A 21,773-nucleotide genomic window follows, 5' to 3' on the forward strand; every position below is an offset into this window, starting at 1 on the left:
CCCCTCAAGAGACTGGAGACAAACTCAGCGCTACTGCCAGCTGCAGCACATCCCTCTGAAACATTTCCCTGCCGGGAGGGGAGCAGCAATTTTCCCTATTTGTGTACTCTCTGTATATAGCCAGCGAGGTCAGCACTCAGCGGAGACAGCGAGGGGCGATTTCCTCACTAAACTGTGTATTGCGGTAAGTGAAAAATAAGCTTTAAGGGCCCCTATTATGCAGACAATAAAATGTTTTTCTATCACTGTAGGTGTCAAGCTCAACACTTCTGCAGAGCAGATCCTTCACACGGTGAGCTGACTGCAAATATGCTTAGCCAAGCAGGGATGCTCCCAGCAGCAGCCCAGTGGTTGTTATTAGAAATAGCAAATTTCCACCCTGCCTTCAACAGCAGCAGCTCCTTTTGTGGGACTGACCTCCCAGGTGGGGTCTGCAGACACAGACTGGCCCTGGGAAGGGGTGGCAGTGGGGGGACATCACCCTGCAGCAGCAGCGGGAGAAGGGACAAGACAGGAGAAGCCCTCAGCAAAGTGCCCTGGAGAAATTAATGCACATTGCTCCAGAATCACTGCAGCTAATTGGCCTTTGCTGCCCAGAACAGGCTCTCAGCTCTCCCCCAGAGCTGGGAATTTCTCTTTCCCTCAAGTACCCACTCACTCAGGTTGTAGCCAATATTTGGGGCAAAGAAGGTTTTAACCCAGAGCTCCAGCCCAGCAGCTGCTTGAACCTCCACTGCCCAGGACACCACAGAAGGGCAGGCTCTGCAGAGCCCCCCCAGCAGCCCAGTGCAGGCCAGGATGGGAAAAAGAGACACAAGAATGTCACTAAGAAAGCACAATACAAGAGCATCCTCACAGGGCTCTACTGCTCCATCCCAGCCCCCAGAGCAGAAGAACCAGCAGCTGCTTCCAGAGATGCAGAGAAACCTCAGCCCAGTCTGAGCAGTGCCAGGGACAGCCCAGCTGCTGCATGGAGCAGTGGCAAGGAAAGTTAAGAGTGGTACCTCCTCCAGTGATTCCTCCTCAAGTGATACCTCCTCCAGTGGTTCCTCCTCCAGTGGTTCCTCCAGCAGCATCATCCCTCAGGCACCAGCACCAACACCCTCCTCTGCCTCCTTTATTTAAGCCACCAGGGCCCAGATTGCCCATTGCCCCCAGCTGCCTTCCCACTGCAGCCTTTAACCCCTTCCCATCCCCAGCTCACGGGGTGCACGGCCCCTCCAGCCCCTGCCCCTTCCTCACCCTGGGGGCAGCAGCAGCAGCTCCTGTGCCCAGACCCTGCGCTGGGGCTCCCTTGGGTGGGTTTTGCTCAGGGGATGAGTCCTGCCCTTCCTCTGCGAGGACAGATTCCAGATCCTTTTTTTTTCAATGCTGAGGAATCTTTTGCTGATTATCCTGTCTCTTTTTTTTTTTTTCTCGCTCCCTTTACTGTTTTTAACTGATAAGATGTCCCACCAGATATGGCTCTGCATTGGGAAAGGTACAGAAAGCGGATGGTGGTTTTTTCCTTCTATCTTTTATCCATCTTAGTCTTTTCTCCCTGGGAAAGGAGGCTCCTGCCGTGCATCCCTTCTCCTGATAACTGGTGGCCCAGGCTCATCTCACTCATTTGATGGAGTAAAGCCATCTCAAGGGTATTTTCAACCATTCAGCTGTCCCAGACCCAGGACAGAAAGCCACCTCACACCCAGGGCTGTCCCACCAGGAGCTCAGTGATGTCCCACAGGGCACGGGGACGTGCCCCCTGGAGCTGAGAAGGTTGTTGTTGGTCAGATCCCAGTGTGTGGAAACGAGAGGCAGGGGCAGACAAAGGCAGTGAAACCCAGAGGAAAATCAGCCCCTTGAGCATCCCCCAAACCGTTCCTCTGCAGTTCGGCTACATGCGAGAGTATGATTTTTAATGCAACGTGTAATTAGAGAGTGTAAGTCAGCCAAAAAGATTTTATTGAGCCAGAGAATTAGGCAGTTGCATGAGAAATGAGAGCGGGTGCTGTTGCACCAGCCAGTTGGGAATGGAAATGTCGGGGGCAGAGCCCCCAGCCCCCTCCACCCCCAACACCTCCCTTCGTTGCCGAATGAAAAGAGCCTTTGCAGAGATTAAAATGAATTTATTATTTCACAGTCGGTATTTACATCACATCTGGAGCAGGTATTACGTACTTCGTTACAAAAAATGTCTAAATGATGAGTCCCCCTGATGGCAGTTGGGGGGGGGGGGTACCGGCCCCTCCTGAGCAGCCACAACCCCCCGTGTGGGGTGGGGGTACTGGGAGGGGTCGGCCCTGTTCCCCCCAGAGATGCTCTTGTTTTGGGCGAGTGCAGCCTCCGGGGTCCCCAGCCCCACTGACATCGGGAGCAGGGGGTCTCTCCCCCTCCAGCTGCCCCACCGGTGTGTCCTGGAGAAGGTGATGAGTCCAAGGCCAGAAGATGGTACATTTTTCTTTATTTTTAATTAATGCAAAGGAGCCTGGCTAGGTCTGGGTCTCTGGCTGGGCATCCACAGAGCGTCGGGCACATCAGCCCATGGAGAGAAGAGGCTTCCTGAAATTCGGTTGCAAACACAAGCAGTAACTTGGTGCCTGGGACTTGCACGGCAGAGGATGGATATTAAACTTGCAGCCTGATTAATGCAATTTCCGAGGAAGGAGAAACCAGCAGCATACTCCATGGAGACATTCCACCATCTCTGGGGGCTGACAAGGTGCCAGACACCCCCGGCCATGTCGCCACACGTGGTCACAGCAGCCAGGTCCCGGGGCAGGGAAAGAACATCCCTCCCGAGGTGGGAGCAGCCCCCCCGGCCCCCGGGTGACACAAGGTCAGGCTCAGAGCTCAGCCCCTGCTCCTGGGAAGCCACCGAGCCAGGGACCACGAGCCAAACAGGGCTTCACACAACCACTGACCTCCCAATTCCTGATGGCAACCCTGATTCAACATCCTCGGAGATGGGGAAAGGCAACTCACAGCCATGATTTCAGCTATTATTTCAGAATAAAGCCCATTTTGGGGGGACGCTGTCTGTCTGTCTCTGTATTGTCAACAGCTCTTACAGGACTGGAGTGGTTTATTTAAGAGGATGGGAAAATGAGCCCATTTCTCAGACAGTGAGTGCGTCCACCATGGAGTGACAGGAGTCTCACAGCAGTGCCGGGGCCCCATTCTTGCAGCCTCGGGGAAGCGGGGGCTCAGCGGATGCTCCGATCTGGTACCTGGCAGGGTCCCACCAGCAGTCACGGGATGCGGGACGGCAGCCCTGGAGCATCCCTCCTGTGCAGGCACAGCATGGCCATGCCACGTCCCGCTGCTCCCAGCCCCACAGAGCTCTGGGGCCCACGGTGAGGCCAGTCAGTCGCCACCGAGCCAGAGGGGGGCTACCGTGTGACCTGCGGGCAGAGAGAATCATAGGATCATAGGATCATAGAATTGCCCAGGCTGGAAGGGACCTCCAAAGGCCATCTAGTCCGACCCCCCCGCAGTCAGCAGGGACACCCCCAACCAGACCAGGTTGCCCAGGGCCTCGTCGAGCCTCTCCTTGAATATCTCCAGGGAAGGGGCCTCAACCACCTCCCTGGGCAACCTGTTCCAGTGCTCCACCACCCTCACAGTGAAGAACCCTCTCCTCATCTCCAGTCTAAATCTGTTCCCCTCCAGCTTGAAGCTTGAAGGAGTGGGCAGGAGCCTGCTCATGGCAATGTCGAGCTGCTCGCAGCGGGCAAGTTACCCAACACATTCACCAATTCCCCTGACTGCAAACTGCCAGCAAACAGCCCCAGAAGATGCAAAACATTATTTGTTCTTTGCATTTAATGGGGTGGTCATTCCAAATTTCAGCTTGTGATGGTTTGTGAACCCCATGCTCGGGATACAGCCTCCGCTGGGGGGGTCTGTCTGCAGAGGGGCAAATCCTAACAGGGCACCCAAAAGCCTTTCGAAAACATAGGTCTGCATTAGTATTAGGAATTATTTATGTTAGGAAATTTTTTTTCACCGAAAGGGTTCTCAGCCATTGGACTGGGCTGCCCAGGGAGGTGGTTGAGGCACCATCCCTGGAGGTGTCCAAAAGATGGGTTGATGTAGTGTTGGGAGAGATGGTTTAGTGATGGTGTTGCTTTTTGTTTGTTGTGTGGGTGTTTCTTTTTGTCAAAATTAGGTTGATGGTTGGACAAGATGATCTTTAAGGTCCCTTCCAACCTAGAAGATTCTGTGATTCTGTGATTTCCAAACTGCAGCCTCCCTGGGGCAGGGCGAGGGACCCAAAGGGACCCAAAAGGGTGCCAGCCCCTCGGCCATGGAGTTGGGGGCTGCTGGACAAGGGAGGAGAGGAGAAGCCCTGGGGTCCTGTGGATGGGGAGGGTCTCCAGCGAGAGCCCAGGACAGCAACACCAGAGCAGGGGCTTTGGGCTACGTGAGCAGCGGGGGGGAAACCAAACAAACAATACTAAGATGGGAAAAAGACAATGAGCTGAAGCTTGTGCTGCAGTTACTGGTCACTGGTGGATGCCCAGGGCCAGAGGAACCTTCTTGGACATCCATAAAAATTCTTGAGCATGAAAGTGCTTTCAGTGCACAAAAATAATAGCAATAATGAGAAAAATCCCAACATCACTTCATACAATAATTTTATGGCAGAGGATGTGGGGTGAGAAAAACTAAAGCATAAGGAATAATTACGCTCAACAGTATGAACAATGATCACAAAATTATGCAACTGATTAACCATGGCATATATGTAATTACTAATGAGTTTGATAAAATTTTAATTATACCTTGTTCTTCGGGGCATTCAGCAAGCCATGAAAATAATAATCATGTAGCACTCTGCCACAGATGATTGCCTCAGACGGGGGAGCGGTGACGGGTTCAGGGCTGTGTCGCTTGGCTGGGACGAGGAGATGCTGGGGAGCAGCCAGGAGGGGCCAGAAGCCCTGAGCTGGTACAGGGGCATCCCCAGCACGTTTGCTCGTGGGCTGAGCCACGCAACGCCCTCCTCACCATGGGAGTTATTGATCAGCAAAGCTGTGGGATCCACATGGGGTTTGTGCCACCCCCGCTGGCCCCTCCAGCACCAGTGACAACAGCCCAGCCCGGTCCCTCTGCTCTGCATCCGTAACAAACAGCACGTGCCCTGGAGATGCCAAGGGTCCCCTTCCCCTGAAAACCTTCTGAGGATGCTTTCCTGGGCTCTGCTTGCCCCAAGCTGGGGACAGGCCAGCCAGGTCCGCCCCCCAGCCCCCTGCCAGGGGACGTACCTTGGTTGTCTTCACTTTGTTGCCGCTGCTGCAGCTCCAGCCCGAGAGGTCGGGCAGCACCTTGCACTCCTCCCCGGCGAGGCAGGGCTCCATCTGGCACCACCACTTCTGCAGCACGATGGAGGCTGGGGGAGAACGGGGTGTCAGCAGCCAGGCTGAGGCTCTGGGGCACAAGGACCCAGCACAGCAGTGGCCGGGGGGGCTGCTCTGGGCTGGTGGTGCCCTGGGGACAGCCCCTCTCTGCGACCCCACTGAGGAGCCGCTCATCTCCTGCCCATCCTCATCTGTCCCAACTGCTCCACCTGCCCCCAAAGTGCTGCTTTCTCTCCCTGCCCCAGGGAAAACAATTAAGGACAGCCCTGACCTCACTCCCGACACGGGCAACGGGGACCAGTGTTGATCCCCGACCTACTGCAGGCTCCTCTTATGGGGGCAAAGGGACTGTCTACCACTGTCAGGCTCTTCTAATTGATGCCTCCACTCTGGGTACCCAGAACGGGCTCCCCTGTCTTTGGGAAAGACACACACATGCTGTTTGGGACAACAAAAGCCTCCCCTGACAGTCCATCCTGGATTTCTTGGTGGTGCACACAAGTGTGCTCACAGGACAATGGCTGTCACGCTAATCGGTACCACACCAGCAGCTGATGCAGCCACCCCTGACGGCTCTTCGGTGATGCCACGTGATGCCATTCAATAAAATATACATTGCTGGAGCTTTGCTTAGTGCTCCTCGCAGGTGATGGACGGCTGGAGTCGTGTCCCTGCCTCCGGCAGCGGCAGCACGGCGAGCAGACGTGCAGGGATCAATGCTGTGGTGCCCGGCCCTGGTGCAGCCACGAGCTGGAGGAGCTTGAACCACTGGAGCACCATAACCCACCACGGGACACGGTCTGGGGCTGTACAGAGGGGGGTGACACAGCCAGAGCAATGGGGTGTCCTCAAATGCTCCCTCTGCCCCATTGCAGGAGCCACTGGGCAGGTCCCTCTGTTAACCCTGGGGACACAGAGACCCCGCACCAGCCGGATGGAGGGGGAAGACGTGGTTGGGGGTTGCACGGGACCCTGTGTGTGGCCACGGGGTACTCACCATCCACGCAGGAGGGAGCTGCCCGCGTCGTCCCCGCCACCTGCCCCGGGAAGCAGGAGCATTTCACCGTCTGGGAGCGCTCCTCGATCTTGTTCTTATTGCAGCACCTGTGAGCTGCAATGACCTCGCACGTGCCGGGCTCGACGTGCACTGCAGGAGGAGAAAGAGCCATCGTCACCCCAGAAACCCCCCGGCCACCTCCTGCCCCCCTGGCAGCGCTGCCGGCATGTGCCCTCCTGCATCTGAGCTCTCACTCCTAATGGCCCTCACACCCCTCCTGCCCAGCCAAATTAATGGCCTCTTGCCACGGCCGAGCCAAGCGCTGTAGTGAACCGAACAAGCACATTAGTTAATTGCAGCTGATAACGAGATGCACACTGTGCTCCCGGAGGGGATGGGGCATCGTGCCACCTTTGGCTTCAGTCAGTGCTCCCCTCTCACCATCACACCCCGTCCTCCGGCGGGGGGAGGGATGGCGTCTGCGCCCTGCGGTGACACAGAAATGTCACCGTGTTCATCAGAAACCCGGGGCTGCTCTGCTGCTCCCCCCCTCCCAGTGCCATTAAAATATTAAGGAAGAAAGAAAACGAATGTGCTGGCTTATCACCTCTGGGATCCGGGTTTAGAAGCTAGTTAGCATCGCAAATCAATGGCTTTCGCTGGGTAACGGCCCACACAAGCACAATACAAATTAGCCAAATGGGGCTGGTTTGACTTCATTCCCATGACCTGGGAGCGGGTGAGCCCTGCAGGTCCCGTTTAATGAGCTGGGGAGGAGGGAGCGTGGAGCTGCACACCGAGAGTCCCCCGGGTCACCGGGAACAGCCTCTCACAGCAGCAAGCTGGGGCCGGGCTGCGGGAGGATGGGGGAGCCCTATTTCTGCAGTCTGACATCCCGAAAGCGTGCAGATCCGCAGGCACCGCGCCGTCAGACCCAGCTGCTCCCCATCCTCTGCTTGGGAGCCCACACTCAGCCCCTTCCACACTCCAGGATGAGGGCAGGAGCCCCACGGGAGGCATTGGTAGCCACCGGAGGAAGGGGCTGGGAAAAGGGTGGGTGGAGGACGTGCAGGGGATGCTGTGGGGAGCAGTGGGGTGTCAGCACAAGCCCACACTCAGCACTTGGGAAAAGGGTGGATGGAGGACATGCAGAGGACGCTGTGGGGAGCAGTGGGGTGTCAGCACAAGCCCACGCTCAGCGCTTTCCCTGCACGGGTGGCTCTGGCTGTCACTGACCCACAGTTGGGCACCTGTCCGTGCCATGCCCCCCATCCAGCCTCAGCTCCCAGCTCTGCTTCCAGCTGCCAGGAGGGTCCTGCTGAGGGTCCCCCCCTTCACCCTCAGTCCCGCAGGTTTGTGTTGGTGTCCCCAGCCCAGCTCTGCAGGAGCTGCCGCAGGAAAGGGACCGGGGAAGGCTGATGTCCCCCCAGCATCCCAGGAAGTGCTCCCGGGGTCCCCGGGGACACAGGCAGCCCGTCCCCCCAGCAAACACCACCTGCCTTCCAGCAGCTTTTGGAAAGCAGCCACCTCACCTCCTCAAACAAAAGCTCAGAGAAATGGGATCTCTCCCCCGGCGTGGGGGAATCCCTCTGCCTTGCAGCAGCATTTTCACACACATCCCTGCTGGGAAACACCAGTCCAAGTCCCTGTGCCAGCCGGGCACCGCCGTGCCAGCCTCCGGCCACAACAGCCCTTGTCCCTCTCCTATTCCCACCATCTGTGAGCACCAGCCAGGAGATGGAAGAAGTGGCCCCAGGACCCGCTCTCCAGTGATGCCACCAGCCCAGGGACAGGGCAGAGACACTCACTGCCCTGCAGAAAGGCCATGTCCTACAGTGGACACGGGCAGTGACAACACGGCTCATCCCTCACAGCCCTCTCCATTGGGGACCCGCACACCCCTGTGCCCTGCACCCGCTGGTACACAGGCAGGAGGGGCCATGCAATTACCACGGCTTTAATTTGGCTTTATTTATTGTTATTTCATGGTCATTTTCTTTTAATGAACCATCACTTTCATTTCCGCCCATAATAATTACCTATCCTGGAAGTATTTTGTAATAGCATCTCATAGCTATAAATTTTATCTTCCCTTTTAAATGCCATCATAATTCAGCTTTAATGATAATTTCCATTCCTTTCGTATGCAGAAACAGTACGATTGGTGAAAGTGAGAAGGAAAGCAACTCATTACAGGACAAACGTGACTGTTTTTGTCCTGTTTTCAGGGTTAATGGGATTTCTCAAATAACGTGAGGAATAAGCAGAGGTCTGTGGCTTCAGCTGACTACGAGCCCATGCTCTGGTTCAGGACCACGAGGAGCCACTCGCTCACCCTGAACACCCCAACACAGCCCCCCTGTCCCCCCCAACCAGGGGTTTTGTCCCCTCTATGTTCAGTGCTCGCATGATATTTGTGGGTTTTGGCTGCTTTTTAATGAAAGCCTCCCCGCAAAGCTTCATTAGCAGAGCTCTTCCCGGGAGGAAGGGCCAGCCGACCCCTCTGCTCCCTCTCATTTCTGCTCTCCGGCTTCTCATTTTCAGCTAATTTAAAAAGGTTCAGCTGGGGGAGAGCCAGGCAGAACTGAGAAATCGCTCATTACAGCCGTGCAATAAGAGTTCACTAACACGCCAAAGCCCTTTTAATTTCCTCAAAAAGGTGCAGCACAGAGATAAAGAGGAATTTGCCTCTCCTCTGCCTGCGGCCGAGCACGGCGGCAGCACGGTGCCAGACCCACCGCTTTGAGCCTGTGTCACCCACTGTGTCCCTGCCAGTCACACCGAGGACCCCGGCCATCCCAGCAGACACAAGGAAGGTGATTCCACCCGGACAGACGGACACAATCCATCTCCAGCTCACACCTTGCCCCCAGCCCTCCGGGGAAGGCAAAACCCACAGCCAAGGAGAGATGCTCTCAAACCCATGGCCGACCAGAGATGCTGTAAAACCCATGGCAGAACCAGAGTAGGCAGACCCTGCCGTAGGTCTGAGGGCATCTTATCAGAGATGCTCTCTCTGATAAAACGCTGCTTTGTGCTCCAGCCCTGCAGGACACAGCCCGGGGCTGCAATTAGCCCAAGCCCTGCCAGGGGTGCAGCTCTGCCCTTGTGCAGGGAGCAGGGAGGGCGGCTGGGAGCCTCAGAAGAGAAAGGTTCAGAAAGCCTTTGTTTTCCTTCCAAAGTGAACAGCTTTCCTTTGAGCCAGCCAGAGCTGACAGCGGGGTCAGGCAGCAAACTGCCCTGCCGGGGGTGGCTGCCTCTGCCCGGAGCACCATCACCAACAGCCAGGCTGGTCCCAGCTCACCCTCGGGCTCCTGCTCTGGGATCCAAACCGTGAGCAGCCCAAAGACAAACCAAAGCACCACAGAGGCACCAGTTCCCCCCTGGAGACATGCCAGCCCTACAGCAAGGGCTCTGCAGAGCAGGGGGGACAGCATGGAACCCCGGGACTGGGTCCTTTTTTGGGGGCATGAAATCCTTTCATCTGCCTGAAGGTCTCGGGAGCATCAGATATGCTGCCCTGGGACTCGGTGACACTGGGAACTTAGCCCAGGCACTTCTCTGCTGCACAGACCCCTCCAGGCTCGGGGTGTCCCCTCCCTCAGTGACATCTCCCAGCAGAGCTGCCTTTGAGCAGGAGAGCAGGGCCAGAGCCACCCCGCCTGGTGCAAAGCATCTCAGGTCCCTACACACCAAAGGGATTCACCACTCGCCTGCCCCTCGGCCGCAGGGACCACACCAGATGTGAGCACCACGGACCCCGACATCCCAGCGAGCTCAGGAGTCTAAGGGGCTAGACAGAGCTGCCTTCGAGCAGGAGAGCTGGGGAGCAGGGCCAGAGCCACCCCACCTGGTGCAAAGCATCTCAGGTCCCTACACACCAAAGGGATTCACCACTCGCCTGCCCCTCGGCCGCAGGGACCACACCAGATGTGAGCACCACGGACCCCGACATCCCAGCGAGCTCAGGAGTCTAAGGGGCTAGAAACAGGCATAAAAGAATCCCCCTGCGCCAGATACGGTGCCTCCAGGGTGTCAGAAAGTGACTTTGCTGTCTCTGTGCTGCAGAAGTGATGAGCAGCCCCATGCTGGGGGGGTCCCTGCCACGTCGGGCTTTCATGTCCCACCCCCTGGGAAGAGCTGGAGCAGGGAGAGCGCTGGGAGCTCCCTGCGGGTGCTTCTCCTTTTGCTGAGCAGCAGGAAACTTTGAACTAGATAGAGCTGAGAATGCAAATCAGATGGATGGAGTGTTTAACACCAAGAGCAGGAAAGCCCCAGAGAGCCTGGGATAAGTTCCAGAGCTTCTGGCACGTTTCTCCCTCCTATTTAACTGGTGTTCCCTCCCTGGAACCCTTTTTAAAAAAAAAAATCTTATCTCATGGAACCATAAAAGCATTGTAAGAGCACCAGGCTTTTGAATCCTGCATGCAAAAATAAAATAGAAACGCTGTCTTACTCTGGCTGACCTTTAAGTGAGCGGCAGAACATGGTTTTTTATGGCATAACCTGGAATGACACATTTTGTGTGTCTCAGGGCGGCGTGGGCACAGCTCCACATGTTCAGCGCGAAATATCGCTCTGGTTGGAGAGTGAAGGGAAGGGAAATTGAATGGATGTAACTGCCAGGTAATGCCCAAACCCTGCATCAAACCCCGTCCTCCTGGGCACTGAGATGCTGGGGTGGTGGGGTCCTGGGGACAGTGGGGACAGGGAAAGCCTGGGAGGGGGCAGAGGTCCCGACCCCAGGGCGGGGAGTGGGTCCCTGAGCAGCCGGTGGCGTGAGCAATCTGTGCCCTGCAACAGCCCCACCACTAATATCCACTAAATAGTTAAAGCCTTAAAATCACTGCTGCCTTAGACGCATGTATAATTGAAGAGGGTTTTGGAGAGGAGCAGGCTTGTTTTTATTGCTCATTATCGCTGTGGTGTCAGTTAGGATTTTTTACCACCTTGTCACCTCCAGACTCCACATCTTGCTCTGTCCCCCCTCGATGGATGCGCGAGTGTCTGCGCATCCGTGAGCTGCTCCTGCAAATCCCACCACTTCACACTTGCAAGCAGAAAACCAAGTGCCTGGGGTGCGTCGAGAGCAGCTGAAAGTGTTCTGAAAGCCTTGTGTGAGAGACCAACCTATGGTAGAGAATACAGCCCCCAGCACAGAGGACACAACCCCCGGCACACCACCTGCCTTCCTCTGCAGCACCCACTGGTGCTTCACCCAGAGTGGTTTCTGCCTCATTCTGCTTCGGAAAATACCTCCTCTTGGTGTAAAGGCTGCAGAGGATGGAGAAACCAGCAGTTCCCCAGGAGAGAGGGAATCTCGCAGAAGCATCTCACAAATGAAGGCCACGGAGCTGCCAGGCGCTGCCCAGTAAATCTCTCTTACAAGATTATCCGAAATCTGGGCTCTTCTTTCACTTGGAGATGAAAGCAAATCCCAGCTGACTGAATGCTGTTACTTCTGCTCCGGGCTGAGTGATGCACGTGAAGGAAGGCAAAGCTGGCACGTTGGTTACCGGCACCGGGGGGGTTTGTCTGATGATGCTGGGGCCACCTTTGCAGGAGCTGTGCCTGGACAAGCCTGGTTCATCAGGTAGAGCCCACCACGTTACGCGGGGGATGGAACTGCTGGTGACTCATTCTTCACCGAGGACTCTCCTCTTCCATTTCCAAATGACTTAATCTCCACACTTCACTCATGGGGCTATTTAAATCCAGCCACACACCCCGGGAAGCACCGCTCTGCTCGGACACAGCAGCAGCCCCCACGTGCGGGGTGAGCACAAGTGATTAAATCCCATTTCCACAGCCAGATGTTTCTGTGCAGTGTTTCCCTGGACGCTGACAGAGGGTCTGTGTGTGGGGTCTCTCTTCAAGAAATTCATGATTTTTGGGGCTCTGAAACCCTGTGGCCACACTGTTACTGTTAAAGACCTTCCTCTGCTGTGGCTCATTTTCAGGTGTCACACCTGGTTTTAGCTATGAATAAACACAATACTCTAAATGACTGAAAGCTCTGGATGTGTCTGGCCTTTTATGCCCACAATCTGTCAGCAGCTCCGGCACAGGGCAGACAACAGGAAAATAAAGCCCATGAACTCAGCAAGCAGGTGAAGAATTCCCAGTTTAAGCCCATGGAAATCCAGGAGGGAGAGGGGCAGCCACCAGTGTGGCCACACGAAATTCCCCCAGTGCCAGGAACCCAGGGTGTGCAGAGAGAAACCGTGTCCATACAGACACGGAGCGGGGTCACACTTTTAAGTATTTGCTCCTGGTACAGCCTCTTTGCTGGGGGTTAGAATGTGCTGGAATAAAAACCACAGGATTTGGTCCGTGCGGATCCCCAGCTCTGCCTGCGAGCGCACGAGAACCTGAGCCTGTCTCCTCCCGGATGGAGCGAGGCTCATACATAATTCACACCCACGAGCACACTTAGGAATTTGCACTATAAACCCAGGTGAATCCCTGCTTTATTAAGGCCAGGTCTGTCTCTTCCCCCAGGAAGCATCTCCCCTGCAAACCGCTGCTGCCGGGGAGGAGAGCCCGAGCCCCTGTCCCAGGGAACCCCGAGGTGGTGCCAAAATGTCATTCCAGGAATGACATGAGTTTTATCTTCTCATGCATCTGCCACACGTTAGAAAGAGGGTACGGCAGGTAACGCTGACGAGCTGCTTGAGGGAGTCACTCTGCAAGATACGTTTTGGTTTTAAGCAACGAGGATGGGGATTACAGGATTAGAGCTGCTTTAACTGTCAGGCAAAAACGACAGAAAGAGGACAGGGTTAGGTGTGGGGTCAGGCAAGGCAGGAATAATTTCAAATTAACCCTCAAATACCTTCTCTTGCAAACACAGGCACGAGACAACAGGCAGCACGTGCCCCAGGATCGCTCCATACTCCGAGCACTCGCCTCTGCCACACAACTCTGCCAGCACCGGCAGCTCCCACAGAGTCCTTCCACCCCCCCATGCTGTCCCCCCATCCACCCCCAGCATCCTTCCACCCACCCATAGCATCCTCCCACCCACCCACAGCATCCTTCCACCCCCCCACAGCATCTTCCCACCCAGATGAGGACCATATCCCCCCTCCAGTGCAGCCCATCAGGCTCCTGTGCCAGGCAGGATGGGCACAAAGGGCTGAGCATGACTTTCAGCAGGTTCTCTACTCAAGAGACAAACTTCAACCATGGATTCCTGTAACCCCTCCACCAGCTTGGTCACACAGACACACAGAGCAGGACCTCGAAGCTAGAGCTGGGAACACCTAATTAACACCCCCAAGCCAAGGCCGTGCTCTCCAGCGAGATTTCCAGTTCTACATCAGCTTATACTTGTTCCATATTTCAAGATGATCTTTACAACCAGAGGGCTGAAAATCTGTATTTCTTGTGAAAGGCTAAAATGGAGAGTACCCATCGCGTGACAAGTGTGGTCTATGACACTCATCATGACTTTGATGGAAAGAGCTGTGGCTTGGCTGCTCACAGATCAAGTAATAGCCTGAAAACATGGATGTGTCTCAAATAAACCTCAGTAATAACCTGAAAACACAGATGTGTCTCAGATTTCGCTACGGACATGAAGAAATTCACTTTCCAGCCCCCCAGACCAGCTCGGCTCACCAAGCAGCAGCTTTTAAATGCCCCACATTAAGTATTTCCAAGTCATAACTCCCAGGAACAGCTTTACTGCTCTATGGCTCCAGGTTCTTGCCCATCTCCGAGGAGCAGCCCAGGGACTTTCCCCCACACACAGACCCTCGAAGTGCAAATCCTACAGCTCTCACAGCAGCACTGGAGAGAAAACAGTGGTGCCTCTCGGTGTTTGTCTGCTGGACACTGCCCCACACCTTTGGCATACTCATCCTCACTGCCCAGACACCAGCCATGGGGCCAGACACTGAGGTCCCCTGGGCCATTGGCCTCTGGTCCCCAGAGAGACGCCTGCTTCCACAGCCAAGACCTCCTGCCCTCGTCCTCCCGCCCAAGAAGGAGGGATGGACCCTCATCAAACATCTCAGCCCCATGTAACCCCCACCCTGAGCATCCCAAGGAGACCCCAAGGTGCCACCAGTGTCATGGGGGCTCTGGGCGATTGCAGAGGAGCGTGATGCACGTAGCAAGGACTTTTCTCCTACCTGAATGGCTTCTGTGATGGGTGGAGGCCAGCGTCAGTCTTCCCCACAGCGTGGTAAGGCAGAGAGTGAGCACGAAAACCCATTTGCTCAGGCTTTGTATGTCTCTCTCACTCATTCTACCAAAAACAAGAAGAGACACATGAAGGACTGAGGAGGGTTGGAAGGACCCCACACACCAATGGTGCCACACGCAGCACCGCATCCCTGAACACGTGTGGCCACGGGGATTGGGGTGGCCTGGCTGCTGGAGACATGGCCCTGGGAGGCAGGACATGTGCCCAGGACAGGCTCAGACTCCTTCAGCATCATGGGCACCCCAGTGGGACAGAGAGAAATCACATGGATGAGTGAGTTACCTCTTATTGGGGTTTCACACCAAGGCCTGCGCATCGGCCAGCCGCGGGTGGGCCGGGGCTCTGCGAGGGGCAGACATCAGCGCGTCTGGAAGGAGATGGAGAAACACGGGTAGCGATGCCAGCTGTCAGTACCGGGGGGTGTGGGTCCCCCAGGGGTGGCTGGGGACAGCCCGGAGCTTGGCTGGTCCCACATCACCCCCCCAACATCCTGCAAACCTCCCCGGGGACCCCGCTCACCCCCACAATGGCAGCAGGACCCCGGCTGCTTCCCGGGTGTCACTCCCGATTCTCACTCCTGAGATTCTCACAAAACCTGCCCCGTTATAGTACGTTATTAAGGCAGATCACAAACACTAAACACAGACTCAGGGTGCGTGGGAAGAGCCGGAGTAAACCCGCAGTGAGTCATCCCAGGTATCACAGAATCTTCTAGGTTGGAAGGGACCTTAAAAATCATCTTGTCCAACCGTCAACCTAATTTTGACAAAAATAGACACCTGCACAACAAACAAAAAGCAACACCATCACTAAACCATACCTCCCAGCACTACGTCAACCCGTCTTTTGAACAACTCCAGGGATGGGGCCTCAACCACCTCCCTGGGCAGCCCAGTCCAATGCCTGAGAACCCTTTCAGTGACAAAATGTTTCCTAATATCCAGCCTGAACCTCCCCTGGCGCAACTTGAGGCCATTTCCTCTGGTCCTGTCGCCTGGGACTTGGGAGAAGAGACCAACCCCCAGCTCTCTATACCCTCCTTTCAGGGAGTTGTAGAGAGCAATAAGGTCTCCCCTCAGCCTCCTCTTCCCCAGACTGAACACCCCCAGCTCCCTCAGCCTCTCCTCATAAGACTTACTCTCCAGACCCCTCACCATCTTTGTCGCCCTTCTCTGGACCCGCTCCAGCACCTCAATATCTTTTTTATGGTAGGGGGCCCAAAACTGGACACAGCACTCGAGGTGGGGCCTCACCAGTGCCCAGTCCAGGGGGACAATCACCTCTCGGGCCCTACTCCCCACGCTGTTCCTGATACAGGCCAGGATGCTGTTGGCCTTCTTGGCCACCTGGGCACACTGCTGGCTCATGTTCAGCCGACTGTTGACCAACACCCCCAGGTCCTTTTCTGCCAGGCAGCTCCAGCCACTCTGCCCCCAGCCTGGAGCGCTGTATGGGGTTGTTGTGGCCCTGCGCGGTTACGTGCCACCATCACTCTGGCATCACCGAGGTCCCTTGCAGTGACACCCAGCGTTTGGCTCCCACAGGCTGGGCACTGCTCAAACCACTCACTGACAGACAGATGGACAGACAGATGGACCCATGGCACTGGCTGGCCCAGTGCCTGGCCACCCTCCTGCTTGGTGGAGCTGGTGCTGGACGGGGAAGCTGAGGAACGGGGCGGCTGGTGGTGGACACGATGAGCCCCCGGCAGCACCGGGACCCACACCCCCCTGTGCCAGAGCAAGGCCTTGTTCTGGGGCTGCTCCTTCCCTCAGCGCAGCAGAAAAGTTCATAAAACCAGACAGACACCAGTCTGCGTCCACTACCTCTCAACACCAGTCCCCAGTAACATCTCTTGCCACCTCCGTGCACGCCAGGGCCACATGCCACCATCACTGCCACCAGCACCGCGCTGCCACCCCTCCCACACCATGCTGGGAAGGAAGAGTTTTACATCATCTGGAGCCCTTAAGGAAAGATTTCAACCCCCCAAGACTCGGTGTTTTACTGTCGACTGCTCTAAACACATTCTCTGGACCATTTATCAGCCGCAGCCCCATAGGAGGACGCGGCTCTGGGGCTCGGCAGCAGCAGCTCAAGCAGTGACAGCTCTGACAGCGATGTCTGTGCTCGGCATCTGCCGGGTGAAGGGACAACCTCCCGGCAGGTCAGCGCCTGCTGAGACCTCACTGGGTCCAGGGCAAGCAACCACATCCCCCATAAAACCTCAGTGCCGGGTCATAATTAATTAATGAGAGGCCATGAAGACAAGCAGCGATGATGCCGGGGCTGGGGAGCGCTGCCAGGACCAGGCAGGGGTTCCTGGGGCTGTCCCTGCCCTGGGCAAGGCTCGTGCCCGTGGTCCCCATCCTGGTGAGCTGTGATGCACCAGCCCCCCTGCTCTCACCCACCGGGGACAACGAGGCAGCGTGGGATTCTGGCCAGGGCTGTTGGGAGAAGAAATCTTCAGTTTCTAACCATCTCCCAAAGTCCTATCTGCTCGGGACCAGGCTGAGACAGTGAAAGGTGCCCATACAACGAAGCGCCAGGACAGAAAACCCTGACATTTTTAATCAAAACAAAGCAATTTGAGGTGGTAAAAGGGCATTTATTGTTTTGAAGCATTTCAAAATGAATTGTTCTGTTTTAAACTGACATTTCGAAATGAAAAATGTTTCATTCCGAAACACTGATTTAAAAGGATCTTTTCCATTTTGATTCTCCCAGCTGGAAAAAAAAATATCAGAAAATGTCACCAAAAACACTGACATTTGCCCAGAAAAAAAAAGGGAAGGTATCCTGACAAAAACCACTTTTTTTATGGTAGAATAGAATTTAGAGGTAAGAAAACACTCCCAATTAATGCTGCGGGACAGTCAGCTTGGCCGGGAGTGTAGTTGTGGGGGGAGCATGGGCATCCTGCTCACCAGCCTGGCCCCTGGCTCCATCCCTGCCTGCCCGGTGACAAGGACTGTCCTGCTACAGGACAACCTGGCTCAGGGTACACCCGGCGATGGGGGCACCAACCCTGAGCCCCCCCATCACCAGAGCCAACCCCAGAGGGCTTCAAGGGCAAGAAAAGCATCGCTCCTGGAGGTGGGCATGAGCTGATGTGACCAGACTGTGCTGATTCCCTCCTGTAAAACCATATTCAGGCCATTCCTGGTGCTGCTGTGGGGCTGTCAGCAGCGTCTGCTCTGCAAGAGGCTTCCTCAGAGTGGGATTTTCACACAGCAGCCTGCACCGCCGGCATCCCCTCGGAGATGTCACAGCCCGTCACGTAAATATTGGTGGCAGCTTAAACCCTGTGCTGTTTCCTCCAGGAAAAAGTAAAGGCCCCTCTCGGAGCTGCTCAGCCCTTCCTGTAAATCCAGGGGCAGTGCCTGTGTCAGCACCCAGTGCTGCGGCACGTGTGTAGGTGTGCACACACACAGATGTACACACACGTGTGCAAACACACACCTACACACCTGCACGCATATACCCCGGCCAGGGGAGCCAGGGAGGAGCCGTGCCCCAGCTGGGCTGGCACATGTGCCTACAGCACACATCTGTCCTGCCCCACCAAGGGGCACATCTGGCAGCCCAGATGTGAGGGCAGCAGGCACGGGGCTGTCACCAACCTCCACATCCTGTGGCAACAAGCCCCCAACACGCACCCGGTGCACCTTCTGGGGGGCTCAGCCTGCACCGAGCATCCCCGCTCTCCCAGCCACCGTTCCAGCTCCCTCTCCAAGCAGGACCATGCCCAGGCTCCCAGGCACGAGCCCTGAGCCCCACAACCCACCCAGAGCCCCTCCAGAGGTGCCCAGCCCCAGCTTCTCCCCATGGGACCCTTCGGACCACATGGGGTCTCCAGGAGATGTCCCCGAATCTCTCCTCTGGCCCAAAAAGCCCGCAGACCGCTGGGCACCTCCACCCCTCCCAGGACAGGGACGTGCTCCCAGTGCAAACTATATTTAGCTGAGAAAGGCTGAGCTGTTTGCTACGGCCAAGGAAACATAAATAAATGAGGGGGTTATCAATAATGCAGCCTGCTCCAACTACCTGAAAGGGCGCCGAGCGGCAGGAGCCAAGCTGGCGGCCGGAGGAGCAGGAGGTGACAGGGTCCATCCCCAGCAGCAACCATCGCAGAGATGTTCCCCCCTCCAAAGCCTCTCAGGGGCTCCCACTCACGCACAAACTCCCATTAGAAAACACAGCTTCGCAGAAATTGCTATTTTGACAGTTATCAACCTCCGTCGTCATGAGACTCCAACTACAAGTGTTTGGTCTGACTTGAAATTTTTCAGCCTTGGAGTGTCATTTTGAAACGAAGAGTGGCGTTCTGGCACGTCAAAGCACTTAATTTTGATTGAAAATATCAGAATTCTCTCTTCTGTTACGTTCTGTTTGGAATTTCGGTGGAATTTTTCATTAACATTGTTGGCTGCTTTCCGCCTTCTGGGCCTGAGCTGGGACCTGGAGAAACCACAAAGTGCCCCAAATCTCTCTGAAGATGAACCTCAGCCGTAGCCAGAGGAGATGGCAGGAGACAACTGTTCCTCCCCACGAGTCCACATCCCTCCCCATGGGCTTGGGCTGTCTCCCCCACCGCAGCCTCCTCGAGGCTCCCCCAGCCCACAGACACCCAGGCACAGTGGGAGCAGCTCCCTGATGCCCTCCCAGACCCCGGCCATGGCATCTACAGGCTTGTTCCTCCTTCTTTGATAAAGCCACACGTCGAGCTGCAGCCCCCAGCCAGGCCTGCTCCCTCACAGCTAACGAGGGACTCTCTGTCACACCAAATTATGCTCCGAGCCCTGCAAACGCTGCTTTGGACTGGCAAAGGTCTGTGTGAGCCAGATAGTGACAGTTAGCAGAATTCCACCCAAAAAAAGAATCAGAGCGAGGAGGGGGAGGGCTGGCACATCGGCTGCTCTCTGTGCCCAGTGACACAAGCTGCAGCTCTAACACTCTCAACCTTCACACACATCTGCCCCCCCCAGTTCCGCTGCTGTCCCAGAAGCTATTTTGCTGTTTCAGCGCTTCTTGGTTCTTGGGCACCTCCCTTGGGTGCAGGAAGAGGCTTTGGCCCCATGGAGCAGGATTCTGGGGTCCGCAGTGCCGGGCAGCCCCACACCACAGAGCACAGAGGAAACCCAGCCAGATCCTACAACTACCTGAAAGGAGGGTGTAGAGAGATGGGGGTTGGTCTCTTTTCTCAAGTCACAGGCGACAGGACCAGAGGAAATGGCCTCAAGTTGCACCAGGGGAGGTTCAGGCTGGATATTAGGAAAAATTTTTTCACTGAAAGGGTTCTCAGCCATTGGAATGGGCTGCCCAGGGAGGTGGTTGAGGCCCCATCCCTGGAGGTGTTCAAAAGCCGGGTTGGTGTATAGCTGGGAGATATGGTTTAGTGATGATGCTCCTTGTTTGTTGTGTGGGTGTCTATTTTTGTCAGTTAGGTTGATGGTTGGACAAGATGATCTTTAAGGTCCCTTCCAACCTAGAAGATTCTGTGATTCTGTGATCCCAGCAGACACAGAGACCTTCCCGCGAGCCTGGGGCTGTTACGCTGCCCGTTGGAGGGGGTGATTTTGTTTCAATACTTCCCTGAAGCAAGAATTCAGACCATCTTAGCAAATGCCCCACCGTGCAGGACCCAGGAATTGGCTGCACCTCCAAGACCACCCTGCGCATCCCTGCCGTGCCACACGGAGACCTGGCAAAGCTCGTGACAGCAGTGGCCGACCCCCGGACCACCCTGCCCTGCTCCCTGCCCACTGGGAAGGTGTCCTTCCCTCTCCCCGACCCACAGCTCCGGGGGCTGCACAACAGGCAACGACAGCAGCACGGAGAGGCTGCCGAGTCTCCCGAGAAGCTGACACCTCCTTGAAAGATCCTGACAAGCAAAGAGACACCCCCACAGTCCCCCGGGAAGGCACGGCACAGGCTGCGCCACAGCTCTGCCTCCAGCAGCCAAAGAGAGGGGGAAGGCAGCAGGGCAGGCTCGGCAGAGGGGGCATCTCCCCTCTCCCCCAGGGCTGGAAAACCAGCTGAGTGCTGGGGCAGGAGAGAAAACGCTCCCACACACACCAGCTGTGGGGTTTGCACCCAGGACCTCGGAGACACTCTGCTGGGAACAGGCTGTGAGGGCTGAACGTGGCTGGGGGTCCCTGGGGGGCCGGTCAGCAAGATGCCACCATCCTCCAAGCACAGCTCAACAGCAACAACCTCCCTGCCCACAGCTTCGGGTCCATCGGGGCAGGCCAGCAGGGCTGCTACATCCCAGCTCCCTCGGCAGCACGGAGGATGCTCGATTACGGGCAAAGCTGGGAAATCAGAGCTCCCGCGGCCGCAGAGCCGGGGGCAGTGCCCGGGGGGCTGGCATCCCCACTCAGAGCCGAGCTTCACGCAGTAACTCCTGCTCCCTCCCACTCTCCGTGCTGCCCCACACGCTGCGCTGCTCCTCCCCACCGCAGAGGAGCCCGGCCCGAGCCCTGGGCTGAGCTCAGTTCTTCTAAACACTTCATTTTAGCTCTTTCTCCAGGTGCACTGACAGTGCTCCAGCCCCACAGATGTGGTGGCGAAGGCAGCATGAGGCACGTGCCCTCCAACCCGGCAAAGAGGTGGCAGGGGAGCACATAAAAATGCAGAGGACTCCTTCCCCCAAGTGTGCTCTCTCCTCTACGCTGATTTATTTCCAGCTCCTTGCTTATTCCTCCAGCATCTGCAGCATTTCCTTCCCAGCCAAGGTGAGCAGGAGAGTTTTTTAACTCTAATTCCACCCAAGCACGGGCCCGTGCCCGCTCTCTCACTCGGTGAATCCCACCGCCCTGCTGCTGGTGGTGTTTTGAAGGTCAGCTCTGCTCCCAGCTTGAACCTCAGACTCATCCAGCACCAGGAACCTCTCTCTGGCAGAGTGTGGCCACTCAGGAGGGGTGTTGAAACCCAAGGTCAACAGCAGCTCAGTCAGTCTTGTCAGTGGAGAAAAGCAGACTTGACAGCTCAAAAATCATTTTCCCAAGAGATACAACACCTCAACCTCACCTGAGCAGGCTCTTTGTGGGGCTGTGGGGGGCACAGACAAACTCCCAGGGCAAGGGCAGCTGCACAGAGTAGCCCCCCAGGCCTCACACTGCATCAAAAGGGGTGGCTGAGAGGCAGGAGGAGGGGACTCCCGCTCCCTGCCCAACATCAGAGCACAGTTTTGCTCCTGCCTGTCTCCAGAACATCCTGC

At 56.2% G+C, this 21,773-nt stretch overlaps 1 protein-coding gene across 1 annotated transcript; it reads right to left on the reverse strand.

The window, feature by feature from the left end:
* Window positions 1-3,122: 3,122 nt before the first annotated feature.
* On the reverse strand, window positions 3,123-15,243 carry FAM19A3 (family with sequence similarity 19 (chemokine (C-C motif)-like), member A3). The gene is made up of 5 exons (XM_014948465.1): window positions 14,834-15,243; window positions 14,478-14,593; window positions 6,340-6,489; window positions 5,250-5,374; window positions 3,123-3,383 (listed from the first exon to the last, which is right to left on the reverse strand). Exons 2-5 carry the CDS (start codon window positions 14,590-14,592, stop codon window positions 3,372-3,374), a joined length of 402 nt encoding a protein of 133 aa, XP_014803951.1. The 5' UTR covers window position 14,593; window positions 14,834-15,243; the 3' UTR covers window positions 3,123-3,371.
* Between the last annotated feature and the right edge of the window lie 6,530 nt (window positions 15,244-21,773).

The sequence above is a fragment of the Calidris pugnax genome, unplaced genomic scaffold (assembly GCF_001431845.1).
Source record: "Calidris pugnax isolate Ruff unplaced genomic scaffold, ASM143184v1 scaffold91, whole genome shotgun sequence".
In the NCBI taxonomy this organism is placed as follows: Eukaryota; Metazoa; Chordata; class Aves; order Charadriiformes; family Scolopacidae; genus Calidris; species Calidris pugnax.